The sequence below is a fragment of the Plectropomus leopardus genome, chromosome 15, assembly GCF_026936395.1.
Source record: "Plectropomus leopardus strain MGB_pleo_1.0 chromosome 15, ASM2693639v1, whole genome shotgun sequence".
Taxonomy (NCBI): Eukaryota; Metazoa; Chordata; class Actinopteri; order Perciformes; family Serranidae; genus Plectropomus; species Plectropomus leopardus.
In genome coordinates this window covers 20,085,528-20,100,025 of record NC_142190.1, presented here as the reverse complement: position 1 = coordinate 20,100,025, position 14,498 = coordinate 20,085,528, and the positions used below count along the sequence as shown (strand labels likewise).

At 36.9% G+C, this 14,498-nt stretch overlaps 2 protein-coding genes and 1 non-coding gene across 4 annotated transcripts; 2 read left to right on the top strand and 1 right to left on the bottom strand.

Annotated features, from left to right (window-relative positions):
* Positions 1-3,018: 3,018 nt before the first annotated feature.
* On the top strand, positions 3,019-5,255 carry medag (mesenteric estrogen dependent adipogenesis). The gene is made up of 5 exons (XM_042498565.2): positions 3,019-3,284; positions 3,702-3,838; positions 4,543-4,658; positions 4,757-4,930; positions 5,044-5,255. Exons 1-5 carry the CDS (start codon positions 3,085-3,087, stop codon positions 5,056-5,058), a joined length of 642 nt encoding a protein of 213 aa, XP_042354499.1. The 5' UTR covers positions 3,019-3,084; the 3' UTR covers positions 5,059-5,255.
* A 199-nt stretch (positions 5,256-5,454) lies between these two features.
* alox5ap (arachidonate 5-lipoxygenase activating protein) lies at positions 5,455-11,441 on the bottom strand. Of its 2 annotated transcripts, XM_088088745.1 has the most exons (7): positions 11,329-11,441; positions 10,683-10,752; positions 10,084-10,167; positions 9,901-9,982; positions 7,664-7,734; positions 5,854-5,935; positions 5,455-5,766 (listed from the first exon to the last, which is right to left on the bottom strand). In XM_088088745.1, the coding sequence occupies exons 3-7, from the start codon at positions 10,151-10,153 to the stop codon at positions 5,604-5,606; spliced, it is 468 nt and encodes a 155-aa protein (XP_087944871.1). In that variant the 5' UTR covers positions 10,154-10,167; positions 10,683-10,752; positions 11,329-11,441; the 3' UTR covers positions 5,455-5,603. The 2 variants fall into 2 exon arrangements, with proteins under 2 accessions (XP_087944871.1, XP_042354500.2); XM_042498566.2 differs by lacking the exons at positions 10,683-10,752; positions 11,329-11,441 and having other exon boundaries at positions 10,084-10,291.
* Positions 11,442-13,531: 2,090 nt separating this feature from the next.
* Positions 13,532-13,603, top strand: trnae-uuc (transfer RNA glutamic acid (anticodon UUC)). Its single transcript has one exon. It is a non-coding gene; the product is annotated as a tRNA-Glu (tRNA).
* The last annotated feature ends 895 nt before the right edge of the window (positions 13,604-14,498 follow it).

Genomic DNA, 14,498 nt, shown 5'->3' with positions numbered 1-14,498 from the left:
TCAGCAGATTATCTAGTAAATACAAGACAGTAAATAACAACTAAATGAATACATATAAAATACACGAACAAAATTTAAAAAACAAATAATAAATTAAATTAAATAAATACTACAAATAATACATAAATAGGCTACACCAGAATAATACTGTATTCTTGTCATCATATGTGCAATATTTAATGTAATTTATACTAGCAGGAACTGTTTCTCATGTTGAGCAGCTCTAAAATGTCATCAAGTAGGACAATTTTATTTACTGTGCCTAGTAGCTGAGATACTTTTTGTTTGTTATTTATGTGAGGGGAGGAGATGGTGTAAAACAGAGGAGGTATGTAAAATCATTTTTTAAGCACCAGGGAGGGACTAAGGTTTTTTTTTATGTTTATTTAGGGAAGGGACATACAACTTTAAATGGTTATGTTTTGTTTTTATTTTAGGTAAGACAAGGCAACTTTATTTGTATAGCACATTTCATAAAACAGGGCAATTCAAAGTGCTTTATAGGGCAATAAAATAAAAAACATAATAAGGGATACAGATTTACATTAAAAGAGTAAAGACAAGACATATAAATCGATAACATTAATTACTAAATGATTTACAATTTTTAAAAGCAGTGTAATAAAGGAAAGTTTTTAGCTTTGAATTGACAGCGGTCAGAGTCAGGGCTCTGATTTCTAATACCTGATGGTGTGTTTAAAATAGTATTTTTTTTAATCTGTCAAAATCAAACCATTTATCATAGCTAGAAACTGTAAAAACTGTTTCCAAACATCAGTCTTACACACACACACACACACACACACACACACACACACACACACACACACACAAAATCAAATTAAAGTAGTCATTATCATGGCATCATCATGGCAGAGGTCTGAGTTGTACAGCAAAGTTACTTTTCCACACTGTTACTCTAAACCCTATGCTGATCTGAGAGCAACGAGCCTGAAGATCTTTCTCTGTCTGTCTCTGTCTGCCCTCTAAAGGGAGGTTAGAGGTTGACCACAAAACAAAAAGATCAGCTGAACTTTATGTGCCTAAAAAAGTGTTTTTGTGTTAGTTGTGGAGAATACTGTATTTTGTTTTCCACATGGGGCAGGTGTTGTTTATAGACTCACATGAGCAAGAAGTATCCAAAAAGGAGGCTGAAAAGCGTGATGTCTGTTGTAGGCCTGCAGACTGGTAAAGACATCCAGAACAAATGAGTCAACGGCCTCCTGACCACTGAGTCTACTTGTTGGCTGCAAAAATTAAACAGGTCGGCTCTGCTGTGAAACCACAGCTGTGAGTGATCACATTTTTGCGTGACTTAAGTGAACTTTATGGAAAGAAATTCAAACCAGAGAGCTCTGTTCCAATGCAGCTCAGAGGGAATCGGGAAAGTATAAAAACTGGATGGGTAGAAGATAAAGCTGCTATGATTCACTCCAACAACTGGGTCACTTGCAATAAAAGCAAAGCTTTGATTTATTCATCTGTTTTGGACTGCCTGGTGTGTTGTTTGCTGAGGAAAGCTATAGTAAATAAGAAGGCCTATTCATTTCAAAGGTCTAGACAAACACATGGCTTATGAATAAAAGCTGCAACGTGATCGGAAAAGTCTGCAAGTGCAATAGGTTTGTTGATACGAAATACAAACATGAAGCACATTGATGTTGTCATTGTTAAACAAAGCCTCTCAGGTGACTCATTGTGTCTGAATTAGGTGCTATACTTTTCCTGCTCAGATCAAAAGTCCACCTGCTGTTGTTTCCCTGTGCAAGGCCAAATACAGCCTTCAAGTGGCTTCTCTTAAAGTCATGCACTCAAGAGTCTTTTGTTAATTACTTATAACTTTATTTGCACAGCCACTCACTGGTATGTATGTGCATTATGTAGGCTGTTATTTATGCTTTACATGAATGTAGGACAGCGCCAACCAGCCTTGATATGAGCCTTAATTAGTTAATAAAGTCCTTAGAAGTTACTTTGGAGGAATTGTGTTATATATACATACAACTGTGTCCCTACGAGCCATGTCATGCTTCATAAAACAGGAAGTAAATACACCTGCCTTCAAAATAAAGTTGCTTTGAGAGAAATTCCATGAGAAACATCAGATATCTCAGACATAATGAATATATTTGTATACTTTGAATTCACTTTAACTCTATCAGTTATGTAGGTAATCTGTCTGAGTTGCTGTCTACGGTGGAGTCTCTCTTAAAGACGTATTTCTATCGAAAAGCATATCCTGATTTTACCTGAGCTGTATTTTAATGCTACCTTATTGATTCATATTCTTGTTTCTTGTTTCTTATTTTGTCTTTTACTTTGATGAAATTTTAGTTCATTTCATTCTCCTTGTCTTTTAAATGTTTTTAGTTGAATTGTATAGCACTTTGTTGCTGTTTTTTTTAAAAAATGTTCTAATAAATTAAGGTTATTATTATGATTAATCTGTTACCTCTCGGTAATTAGCATGACCAGGACAGGGTCTTTAACTTTGGGTCTTTAACTTTACTTTTGTACTTTTAAAATGTTATTTTCCTAATTAACCGATTGATTGTTCAGTCTATCAAATGTCAGAAACTACTGAAAATGACAATAACAAATTTTCAAAGCCAAGTTGATGACTTCAGCATGTCCAGTCCAAACCCCCCAAATGTATTACTATGATTTACAATTAGCCTATATAAACTGGCTATTTCTGTTTGCTTATGGTTAATAAGTTCTCAGAACTGCAGTAAATACATTTTGATTGACAAAAATATGAACTGACTGTTCATGTCACATAATCTACAAATTAATGTTTTTTTGATGATATTATGAATGAGCCTAGGACATAAGACAAGCAGCAAATCTTTAAATTTAAGAAGCTAGTGCCAGGGAATGGTCTTTACTTGATAAAAACACAAATCGCAGCCACCAACAGTTTTCCAGATGAGTTTGTCTATTTTGACTAAAGGAGACCGGAAGCCTTCTCGTGTCAACATATTTAACTTGACCTTGGTTATTAAAGCCGCAGGCGCGAGGCACACTTTATAAACAGCAGCAGCCGCAGCAGCTGGAGGACTCACAGGAGAAACGCGTGACAGCATGACGATAAACAAACTGTCCCGCAGCAGGATGACAGTGACACAGGTGGAGGACTTCCTCACAAAACCTCCGAAAGGTTTCTCCGTGGAGGCTGTCCCCTCGGGGTATCGAGTCCACAGCGACTCGGAGAAAAACCTGGTGCTCATCGATGACTTCGACTCCTGCAGAGGGAGAATCGTTTTCCACAAGTCGCTGGGAAGGTGAGGTAGAAAAAAATGTAGGCCACTGCATGGATACTCTGAAGGTGTACACATTTTTGCTCCAGCTGCCATCCCACTGGTGACCAAGCTGTAGGAAAATTGCACAAGATCATTTGATCATTTTGTCAGTTTTTTGCATTGTTTTTATTTTTAGTATTGTAGTTTAGTGTTTTGATTGCCTTTTATTACACAATTAACATTTTGATTAACATTTTAATTGTTTTATATATTATTTTCTTTTTATGTTTTATCCTGTATGTTGTCTGTGGTGTCCAAAACTGTGTTAATGGATGCCTTGCACGTCATACTACAAACCAAATCTACCTACGGGTAAAAATAAAATAAGCTGAACCTGATGCACAGCTCTGTGAATTTACATTTAAAAAGTGTATTTAAAACTGTCTGATTTTCAAACAGGAAAGTCAAAATGCACAATTTATGGGAGTACACCAGCATGAGAAAGAGTCTGCTGTCCAAGAAGATCTATCTGCTGATGTCTGCCTGCGAAGAGAACTTTTCAGTGACCAACAAAAAGGCAGCAGATGAAGCCAGAGGTAACTTAACTCTTTGAAACCTTGTGCTTCTTTCAGATGTCTTTCACAAGCTTTTTAACTTTGAACCTTGAGCAAATTGGTGTGATTTATTTCATAAACATGGGGAAAAAGGCAATGAGCAACTTGGCAAAAAATGTTTCAGAAGGAAAAAAAGGGAAAAAGTAACTATGAAAAAGTCAGGGGACAACCACGTGTAATTATAGTTACAGATCTAAGATTATTTTTTGCAAAATAGTTTCTTTCATTTCTTCCTTTTTATTTAAATTAAATTTCAGGTATTTTTTTAATACTTTCACCAATAACTTGCTTATTTTTTGGGTCATTTCTCCTCTCGTTGCTCCTTGCCTTCTTCCCATGTTTTTGAAAGAAATTAAGTCAATTTGCTCAGGTTTGAAAGGGTTAAACTGTAGCCTACTACCCATTTTACCACAAGACCTCAGCCCGACACAGTTTAAAAACACACAAAATGTAATGAGACTGAAATAATCTAGCTGTAAAAACACAAGTGGTCCTCAAAAGCACCCCTTGCATTGCATTGCTGAATGGGTCATGCAGTTTGGTGGCATGGGTGACTCATGCTGGCTCTCAAACGTGGGATGTTTGCACTGGGTGGAGTAGAGAAATTACAACGGCAGCACAGTACTTGTGGTACATGACAACATGTTTTTCTGCACTCTCTCCTTCCTTATTTCCCCTTGAATCAGTTCTGAAGCAGTTTGTGGTGTCCATCGACGGCAGCGATCCTTTCATCAAGTGGCAGATGGAGAGAGGCCTGGACTGGACCATCTCCTCTGTTGCTGGGGAGAGCTACAGAGTTGATGTAAGCGGGAGTTTTGGTTACTTTTACATTGTTAACTTCACTCCAGGAGCTGCTGTGTTTTGTTTTTTTGTACTGAACGTGTCTTTTTCTCATTTTAGATTGACTTGACCGAACTGCTGGAGAGCTGGGCAGCGAAACACATCCACATCATAACTGACAAACAAATAAAAGTCAAACCTGTGTGGAGAGACTCCTCCTTTACCCTGAAATACTACTCTGATGCCCTCTTTGACTTCCCACACTGGTTTGGGTTCAGCAAAAGAAAATTTAACGTGAGTGCCTCTTATTACATGTTACATGTTGATAGTAACCTTAACATTTTCTGTATTTATCAGCAGGCGCTTGTCTAACTTTTCTTCTCTATTCATCTTTGTTACCATTAAAGTTGAGACTGACATGAGCCAGCGGTGGATGAAGAGCAAGAAAAAGAGTTTATCACACGCCTGGTTTTTGGTGGAGTCTGCTTCCTCAAGAAACTCTCTTAAATCAACAGACGATGTTTGTAGCCTGCCAGGTGAAGGACAAGCCTACCTCTTGGGACTGCAGGAGCTACCTGATAACTGGGTCCAGAGATTTCTCATGATCAGTGAGTGGAAACCACTGACAAGGACTGACAATGAAATTCTGAATGCCATGAAGTTTATTTAGGCAACTTTTGTGTCTAAATTGATGTTTTTTCTTTCTTTTTTTTGCCACTAAACTTGATTTACATTTGTTGTATGAGGGGTTAAAGGGGTCAAATCTGATTTACTGCACAACTAAAGGTTTGTAGACTTTTGTACTAAAGAATCAGCACTTGTTTGTGAGAAGTTTTTATTTTATACCAAACATAATAAATGTTCTTTTATAAAACAAAACAAATGAGTACAGGGTTTTAATGGAGTTTTCATCAATTGAAAGATAAATGTGGGGAAGTGTTGTTGTCATTATGTGACAAACACTGGACTACGGGATGAGGAGAAGTGTAGAGGCAGCTTTGGTTATGATCTCTACATATTCTTTGTGGTCGTTGCCATAGTGGCGTATCAGCAGGTAGCTGAAGATGCCCACGACGCACATCAGGAACAGGAAACCAAGGATGCGTTTTCCAAACAGGTAACCTGGGGTGCTACAAAGAAATGTGAAAATATATTAATTATATGCATACCTATAAACACAAAAACACACACAAAATAGATCGCTTGTGTTCGTTTACCTCTGAGAGGTTTGTCCCATGTATCCAACAAAGTACTTCTGTCGTACTACAAGATAGATGATCCCAGCAAAGGCAGCAGGAGCTTCAAACAGATGGCAGAAAAGGCTGAATTCAGTATATAATCTCTGTGGTTTCATAATGCACTCTATGGCCAAAATTATACAGACACCCCTGTCTACTGTTGGTCTACAGGCTGTGTTTCACTGTTTGATCTAGGCTCATTTTTTCAAAGATTGTAGTCATGTTTTTGTTTATGTATTTATCTTATCAGTCAAAACTGTTTTCAGAGGGCGAGCACGCACATGCCGACTGAGTGTTTGTGCTGAAATTCCTGCTCCCTCCTCAGACAGTCAAACTGTGAGACTAGGAGGCTCCCCGTTAATTGTTTTATAATGTGTTTTATATGCTATTTTAATGTGTTGAGACGTGGTTACTGATGAAGCTCTGAGGCAATGGTGAGTAAGCTTTCCTTTGCAAGTAGCCTAGAAAATTCATGTTAAAATTGTTAATAAAAAGCATGTTAAACACTTTTTTTAAAGGGCAGTGGATAAACTGGAGTGTTTAAAAAGAATAACATTCATGGGTAAAATATGACTTAAGTGGGGAAAGTTGGGTTTCGTATACATGTTCACACATATACACATAATAATAATAATAATAATAATAATAATATTAATAATGCTTCTGTTGTCTGTGGACAGATCTTCCACTAGACATATATGAGTTAAATAAATAAATAATAAATACATGAATAAATACATAAATGTCAGTTTTAAGTGGTCATTCTTAATATTGGGTTAATTAAGTGCTGAGCTTATGAGAACCTAAATGTGTCAAAATTGAATTTTGACCTATTGTGCTATGAGTGTGAACATGAATTTATGTGAAGCTTATAGCAGAGTTTCAGGAGCAGGACCACACCTCTACTGCACCTCAACCGCGCCTCTTCCGGCTTAAATATCCTCCTAACCCGATCTCCCCCTTTCGTCTCGTTATTCTGCACCCCTCCCCCCCTCCCTCGATCTCTTTCTTTTCTTCCTTCTCTCCGTAGGGTCCTAGGGGTCCGTCATGCCCGGGAGCCACGGCGAATTCCCACCGAAGCTTCCCCACACTGCACTCAACCATCCATTCCAATATTCAGAATCTATGTTTATACCAAATTTACATTCATGTCAATAAATTGTCAAAATCAATTCACGTTGAGGTGTGGTCCTTGCTAGTGAATACATAAATTCGTTCTGCAGAAAGAAACCTGTCTGATAAGAACAAATGCTGCTCCCCTTATTTCTCCTGTTCAAAAAGGTCCATGAACAAATGATTTTCCCAGTTACATGGCCTGCACAGATCCTTGACCTCAGCACCATACAACACCTTTGGGATGAACTGGGATTCCAACTGTGAGCTGGGTCTGATCACCCCACCATAACCTAATGCCTTAAATCTCTGATGCCGGGGTGGCTGAACAGGAGCAAATCTCTGCAGCCAGGCTCAGAAATCTTGTGGAAAGTCTAATCTGAAGAGTGGAGGCACATTAATGCACATTGCTTTTGAATGAGATGTTTGGGTGTGTTCAAGCATCCACATACTTTCCACCATATGGTGTACATGTTGCTATTTTTAGTATGGATGCAGTTCTGAACGTGCTGGCTCTCAAACATAAAGATTGATCTATAGACAAAAAAGGATATTTATAGAACAAAACATACATAGGAATGTTTTTCCTCCGCTGAGTTGACTCTGTGTGGGTGTGTTGTGTTTACAGGACACAAAAGTGTGACTGTCTCCTATATGGTAACTGATTAATGATTACCTTGACTGAGACACAGGCCGGCACACCACATCACTGCCAGGAAAGTGGGATAAGCATCCATGCAGTTACGGCTGAGAGAAACAAACAAGAGCTGCAATTAACACATTTCAAGGAAGTCACCTGCAATAAGGAACCATGGAGCAATCTGCAAACTGTTACCGACAGCGTGGCTGCTTTTTCTATGGCTGTTACGAAATTTTTTTCAGACTGCAGAGCAGAAGTGGCTGTAAGGGGGAAAAAAAGGATCCAAGGGATAAAACAGTACATGAGTTAGAAAACCCAATGTGTCTGTCTGAGTGTTGGAGGAACAGAGCTGAAGTGGGAAGCCAGGAAAAGTTGAGCCCACTCTCCCAGTCAGCACAAACTGGCTGTTGCAATACATTGCAATAATCACTACAGTGTGTTACACAGAGCCGTGTCCCTCAAACCTTTTCCAATCTCACACGTCAGAAGAGTCCTCCAAAAAACATCATTCCTCAGAGCAGGGATTCTCAACCTGTCGGTGGCGACCTGAGAAGGGGTCCCAAGATTAATCTGAGGGGTCACAGTCTGATTTTTTTTTTTTTTTTTACACAGAATTATTTATTTCCAATTAAATAATGGATAGTTTTACCAATAGGATATATTACAAATATGAGTGATTTTTAAAATGTCACCAAATGTTTGCATCACATTTGAGAGGCAAATGTTCAAAATCCTCCCATTACATACAAGACAGGATGTGGCTCAGATAAAAACAGGAAGTGCATTGCTGCTGGTGGACTAATAAAGCCTCTGGACTAAAGACGGAGACGTTGTGTCAGTTACACTTATTAGATTTGAATTACGAGTTTAAGCCTGATTTTCCAAGTACATCAATGTGATGCAGTGGTGCAACATCAAGCATTATCACTGAATAGCTGCAAATTATGATTACTTTTAAGATAGGGTGACTATTTTTCTGATTAGCTTATTAATTGTGTGGCCTAAAACAGTTCAGAAAAAAATGAAATAATTTTCAGATTGTCTGATCAGCAGTCCAAAACACAATCACATTCATTTTACATGATATGAAACAGAGGAGAGCAACAAATCCTGACATTTAAGTTAGCAGAATAACAGAAAGTAATGAGTTTTAGAAATCTATTCATCTGAACATCAAAGAAGTGAAGACAAATTGCCAGAAATCTTTTTTTCTCTTGTTTTGTTTGTAACATTACTTCTCGAAAAAACACTCAACTGAATATCCTCCTCTGAATATCCTCACTTGTTAACACACACAAAACTGCACGACTTATTTCTAAAGGAACATTAAATATGTCATGATTCTGAGTTAAAGGAGCAGAGCATTTTATATAAGACTGCAAAAATTCAGTTAATTAAGTTAATTTAACAAGACGCTTGTTTGAGAAACTTTTATTTACATTTCTGTAAGATATCGATTCAAGTTTGTTGGTTTTACTAGTAATCCTGTGTTAACTGGATTCAGGTTTGTTAAACTTGAAATTTATTGTTAGTACCACTAAAATAACTTGCTGATTGAACTTAATGTTTAAAGTTGATGGGACTAATTTGTCAGCTTGACACTGATCGTCCCAACTATTTATTCTATAAGTTATATATACTATAAGTTTAAGGTACTCAAGTTTCTCAGCTTGCCTAATTTAATATTTAAAGGCAACCAATAATTTTAAGCAGAGCAAGCTTGTTTTCTTTATCTCAGTGTGTCTGGCATTTTTGATAATTAACAAAATATTTGTAAACTCAGCAGTTAATTGAGTAATTGTCAGGTACATTTACTGTTGAGTTGGCAAACCTTTATGCGTCAAGTGGTTTTGCAATATGCGTAAAAGTCACATTTTTGAGAAACAAGCTTGATTTCATGTTGCGTATGACATCAATTTTAAATATCCACCGGTCACAAATTGCAAAGATAAGAGCAGTTCTCACTCCTGTAACTTAAACCCAGAATGATGAGTCACCTAACTAGGAGGCTGGAAGAATAAATGTTTTCCTAATGGCTATTGTCGCCTTCCCAGCAAGCATTCAAATAAGCTCTGCACCAGCTTTTTTTCCGCCTATCTGGGACTGTGCAGGCAAATGAGGCCTGCCTCTCAAAGGACGTCATATTAGAGGAAATGTTAAACCCAAATGGAAAGTTCCAGAGTGTTATTGTAGGAAACAAAAAGAACAAAAATCCTCATTGTTTTTTCACCATTTGTTTCATTAGATTCACAGAGTACGAGGATAACACTTACTTGGCGCAAGAAACTCGTTCAAAAGCAGATGTGTTGATATTTTGTCTGTTGCACTCCTTCTCTACCTTCAGGGCGAAGAATGCTTAAAACACAGAGATCAATAATGGCATCGCAAAACATTGAATTTTTATCATCTTTACTGAATAAGAATTTTAAAACTTGATGCTTTTTGCTCTTTCTTACCATTCTGAAGTACGCTGATGAGGGTGACGATGACCAGGAGGTAAATGCTTTCCACCACTATGACGTCCATGATGCGCTTGCGAGCTATAGGAGCAGGTGGATGTAGAGGTTGAGCTTCTCTTTCATGTCCAGAAGTGTGTCTTTGCAGTCAGCTTGCAGAGCATAAACCTGATCTGTCCCTCTATGACGTCATGTGCTCTTCCATCCCCTTGCCACCACCAACACACACACACACACACACACACACACACACACTTGTTTGTGGCTTCCTCTTTATGTAAATGATGCTCTGGCTTAATACAGGGTGTTACAAACAAACTGCCTCCTCTGTGTGTGTTTGTGTGATAGTCATCAGATCACACGCACATCGACAAATACAGTTTTACTTGAAGAAATTTGCATCATCGTCATTGTACAGGTTAATGTTCTTTGAGGCTCTTTGAAAGACCTTTATAGAGTTTTCAGGCAAACAAGCAAGACTAATGCATGTGAAATCTGCTAATATTATGAATATGTGTTTGAGAGTAGTTAACCCTATTTCACATTCTTGATTGCAGAGGATACCATATTGTTAGCAGTCAATGTCTTAAATACCTTACCACATGTGGTGTTCCTTCTGACAGGTCAAAACATCTGCCGCAGGGGTGGAGGAACTATTGAGATCTTTTTCTGAAGTAAAACCAGAAATTCCATATTCATATCTTACAGGTGCTTTATTCTATCATTCTAACTTCATATCATTGTTTTCTGTCTCTGTTTTAATTAGTGCTTTTAAATTTTCTGGGTTCTGGGAAACCCCAGTCAAAAGCAGCCAATTCTGCCGATGCTGTTTTCAGAGATGGAATTAATTATTGAGTTCATGTTTGCCATGGGCCCTTATTTAGACCTTTTAACCCTGGAGTGACATTATTTCCTTGTGCTGCTTTCAGATGACTTTCAAAGGTATTTAAACCTTGAAAAAAATGGCTATGAGCAACTTAGTTTTTGCTTCATTTTTCCTTTTAATTGTACATTGCCTTCTTTCCATCTCAAAGGTCTCAAAGGGTTAATGTATCAAACACTATTAAAGGGTGTGTGTCACAGGGTGAAGTTGGATGAGGGCTCAAATGCAAAACAAAATGATAAGCCAGGTATACAAACAAAAAGTGACTTATAACGCACATAAAATGCCCCAGAACATGCAGATATTCATAAAACCCAAAGTATAAATGAAACACGAATAAAACAAACTGAACTGAAACCAACCAGGATAACAGGGAAGAATTTGGGTAAAGACAATAGCAAAAAACAGAGAGGTTAAGACAGCATGGTCAAAGCAGGGCTAACAGCAAGAGTAGCAGACAAACTGACAAAGAACAAGGGGGGGACACACAGGTATTTATACACAGAGGACAATGGACAGACGACATGAATGAGGTAGCGGACACAGGCAATAGGAGGGAAACAATTGGCTAACAAATGAAGGTGTAGTGGGAAACACAAGGGTGAAGCAGAATCGACTAAAACAGAACAGGTGTGCAGGGAAGACTCTAACAAGGGAGGACAAAAGAGACTGATAGAAGACAGGTGAAACTAATCAGGGAAACACAAAAACAAGGAGTAAAACCGGACATGACACATGAGGGTAGATAGTACAAAAATTAAGCTTGAAACAGAGTGCAGGTAACATGAAAAACATGTCTAAACCCAAAAGCAGAGTCCACAATATGATATATAATCATGACAGTGTGCTCTACTGACGACCCTAAGTATTGCTCTTCATAATGTAAAATGATGTTCAACCAAAACAGAAAAGTAACACTCACAAAGGAGCACTGGCTGTAGACTTAAAAGTATAAGAAACAAGTGTCACACACACTGGCTCCATATGCATTTCTCTTTTATATAGATGACATTTGGGCCCACAGGCCTTCTTCAAGACCATTAATCTAGTTGACAACAGTCAATCAACAATTGTCAATCTTAAGAAGGCCCGAGGGCCGAAATGTCATCTAAATAAAAGAGAAATGAATATGGAGCCAGAGTGGGCGACATTTGTTTGCTATTCCTGAGATGATGTTCAAAGTCAGCTAACTGTAACTTAAATGTAAATTATCCTAAAATAAAAATCTTTCATTTTTTCTTAAGAGATTAATAACATGACAAATATTGTTTAGAGAAGCAATAAATTAATATTTTTGCTATGATAGTTATTTCTTAGTAGTTTAACCTTGGGGTCCCTAGTCAGTAGGCCTTGTATGTTAAATTTGGATGAGGGTTAATGTTTCTAATCATTATTTCTCATAAGTATTTTATGTAATATGGATGTAAATTCTTGATCTTTAAAGTAGGCTGTCTAACATAAAATGCAGCACTCTAGTAAAGTAGTGCCTCAACATTGTGCTTAAGGACAGTACTTGAGTGAGTGTTTCCCTCAGCCACCTGTGATAAAAGGTTTTGAGTGTTTGAGTACAGTATAGTATGTACAAGCTGTCTCAATGACTTGGCCACCAACAGTCAAACAGCACCTGCATGTGCTGTTTAATGGTAATGCAGCTGCTTTTATTCACAGTGATTATAGTCTTACTGTAATTTCTCAATAATTCAATCCAACAGATGTTGCATAGAAACCTGTACAATATTCTCTTTTCTCCTTTTGATGGAATGAATCATAAAAAAGCCACTAACTCCTCCTCTGACTACAGTGTTATGATCACTTATTAAGATGATAAATTGAGTGTTGTCAAGGTGATACATTTTCTAAAGATATTAAAAAATGATACATTAAATTGCCCAACAATTGATAGCATAAATCAAAGCCCTTTAATCTATGAAGGGAAATGAAGGGAAGAGAACGTTAAATGAATGAAAGAGAAGAGAAAGAGAAGAGAAGGTAAAATGAATATGAAATAATTTTAAATCTAAAAATATTATAATTTTAAATAAATACTCCCGTTTTTTAAAACTATTCTTTTTAGGTAATTTTCTTTTTACTTGTTTTCTTGTCTTTTTACTAATTTCTTGCAATTTAGTGATTTTATTATTAATTATTAATTATTCAAATAAATTAATCTGATTTGCTCAGCTTCCAAAGCCTCAAATAGAAAACTGACTGTCATTCCAGGTTTCAAAGGGAAAATTAACTCGATTAATGTATTAATTGATTATCCTAAAACACTATAAAACTCTATTATAATTACTCTGGCATAGGCTAATTACAGCATACAAATGAGGAGATACACTATGGTGTCGACGTAGCAAACTGAGGCGCTGGTTTTGAAAAAATGGTATTGGTACAGTATGTGAGCAAACTAGCAACAGTGTCAACATTATGATCAAAGAGGAACTAACGAAACGTGATAGTACAGACTACATAGCACGCAATCTTGAAAAACAAACTGAGGTCTTACCAGCGTATCTCTCGTTTCTCTCGATTTAAAAACATTGATGGAAAAATTTTACATATAAGTCCCATATGGTCTAGCGGTTAGGATTCCTGGTTTTCACCCAGGCGGCCCGGGTTCGACTCCCGGTATGGGAACTACCGTTTTGTTAATGATCCTGTTCAGAAACATTGTCTTATATTTACGTTTATGTATGTATGCGGGTTTGACAATACATACCAGTGGTGATCTTCACACAAGCTGCTGGATAGCTTGTTAACTCGAGTGTACACTGCTTAACTGATCCATTTCAGCAGCATTGATTGATTCATTGGTATCAGCTGATATAAAATTTAACTGGTAATTGCAGAGTGTTTGAATATATATATATATATATATATATATATATATATATATTGAAGACAAGGATAATCTGGATTTAATGGAGGTTGTTTTTTAGGTTGTTTGTCTGAGTCCATGTATGTTTCCATGGAACATCAGAAAATTACACCAACACTATATTAGTGTAAAAATCATTGTTTGTGGGTCCTAAATGAGAGGTGCATTGGAATTCCAACAATGAAAAGGTAGATCTTTATTCCTTTTTTTCTTATAGGTTGTAACACCACATTATTAGATTTGCGGGATTCATCTATCTACAAAGTTGTATTGCATTTTCACTTCCATTTTAACCATATGTTTTTTTTTTTATTTCAAGGGTCTGATACTCTATTGTCTGAAATTTTCAACTATGATTCGTAATATCTTTCTCAGGTAACCACTGATATCAACACATTAGAGGTCAAAATGTATGTCTCTCTAAACAATGCATATTTGATGTCTAATTGAATGCATCCTAAATGGTGTTGAGTTCTGTTAACCGTTTTATTTCTACTTTTACGAGATTATTCATCTTTTAGTTACAGTATATGTCTTAATCAATGAAACTTTTAATGCTTATCAGTACATAGACTTTTAGGAATTTGTAATTGTATAAAACTTTGACTCATAAGTAACTATGTATTTTAGTGACTTCAAACAACTAACATTAAA

Coding starts and splice junctions, on each gene's coding strand:
- alox5ap (XM_088088745.1), bottom strand. CDS start 10,153: ATGGACGTCATAGTGGTGGAAAGCATTTACCTCCTGGTCATCGTCACC. Junction 7,735..9,900: donor GAACGAGTTTCTTGCGCCAA/GTAAGTGTTATC, acceptor TGTTTCTCTCAG/CCGTAACTGCATGGATGCTT. Junction 5,936..7,663: donor CGGCCTGTGTCTCAGTCAAG/GTAATCATTAAT, acceptor ATCTGTTTGAAG/CTCCTGCTGCCTTTGCTGGG.
- medag (XM_042498565.2), top strand. CDS start 3,085: ATGACGATAAACAAACTGTCCCGCAGCAGGATGACAGTGACACAGGTG. Junction 3,285..3,701: donor TTCCACAAGTCGCTGGGAAG/GTGAGGTAGAAA, acceptor ATTTTCAAACAG/GAAAGTCAAAATGCACAATT. Junction 4,659..4,756: donor GGGAGAGCTACAGAGTTGAT/GTAAGCGGGAGT, acceptor TTCTCATTTTAG/ATTGACTTGACCGAACTGCT.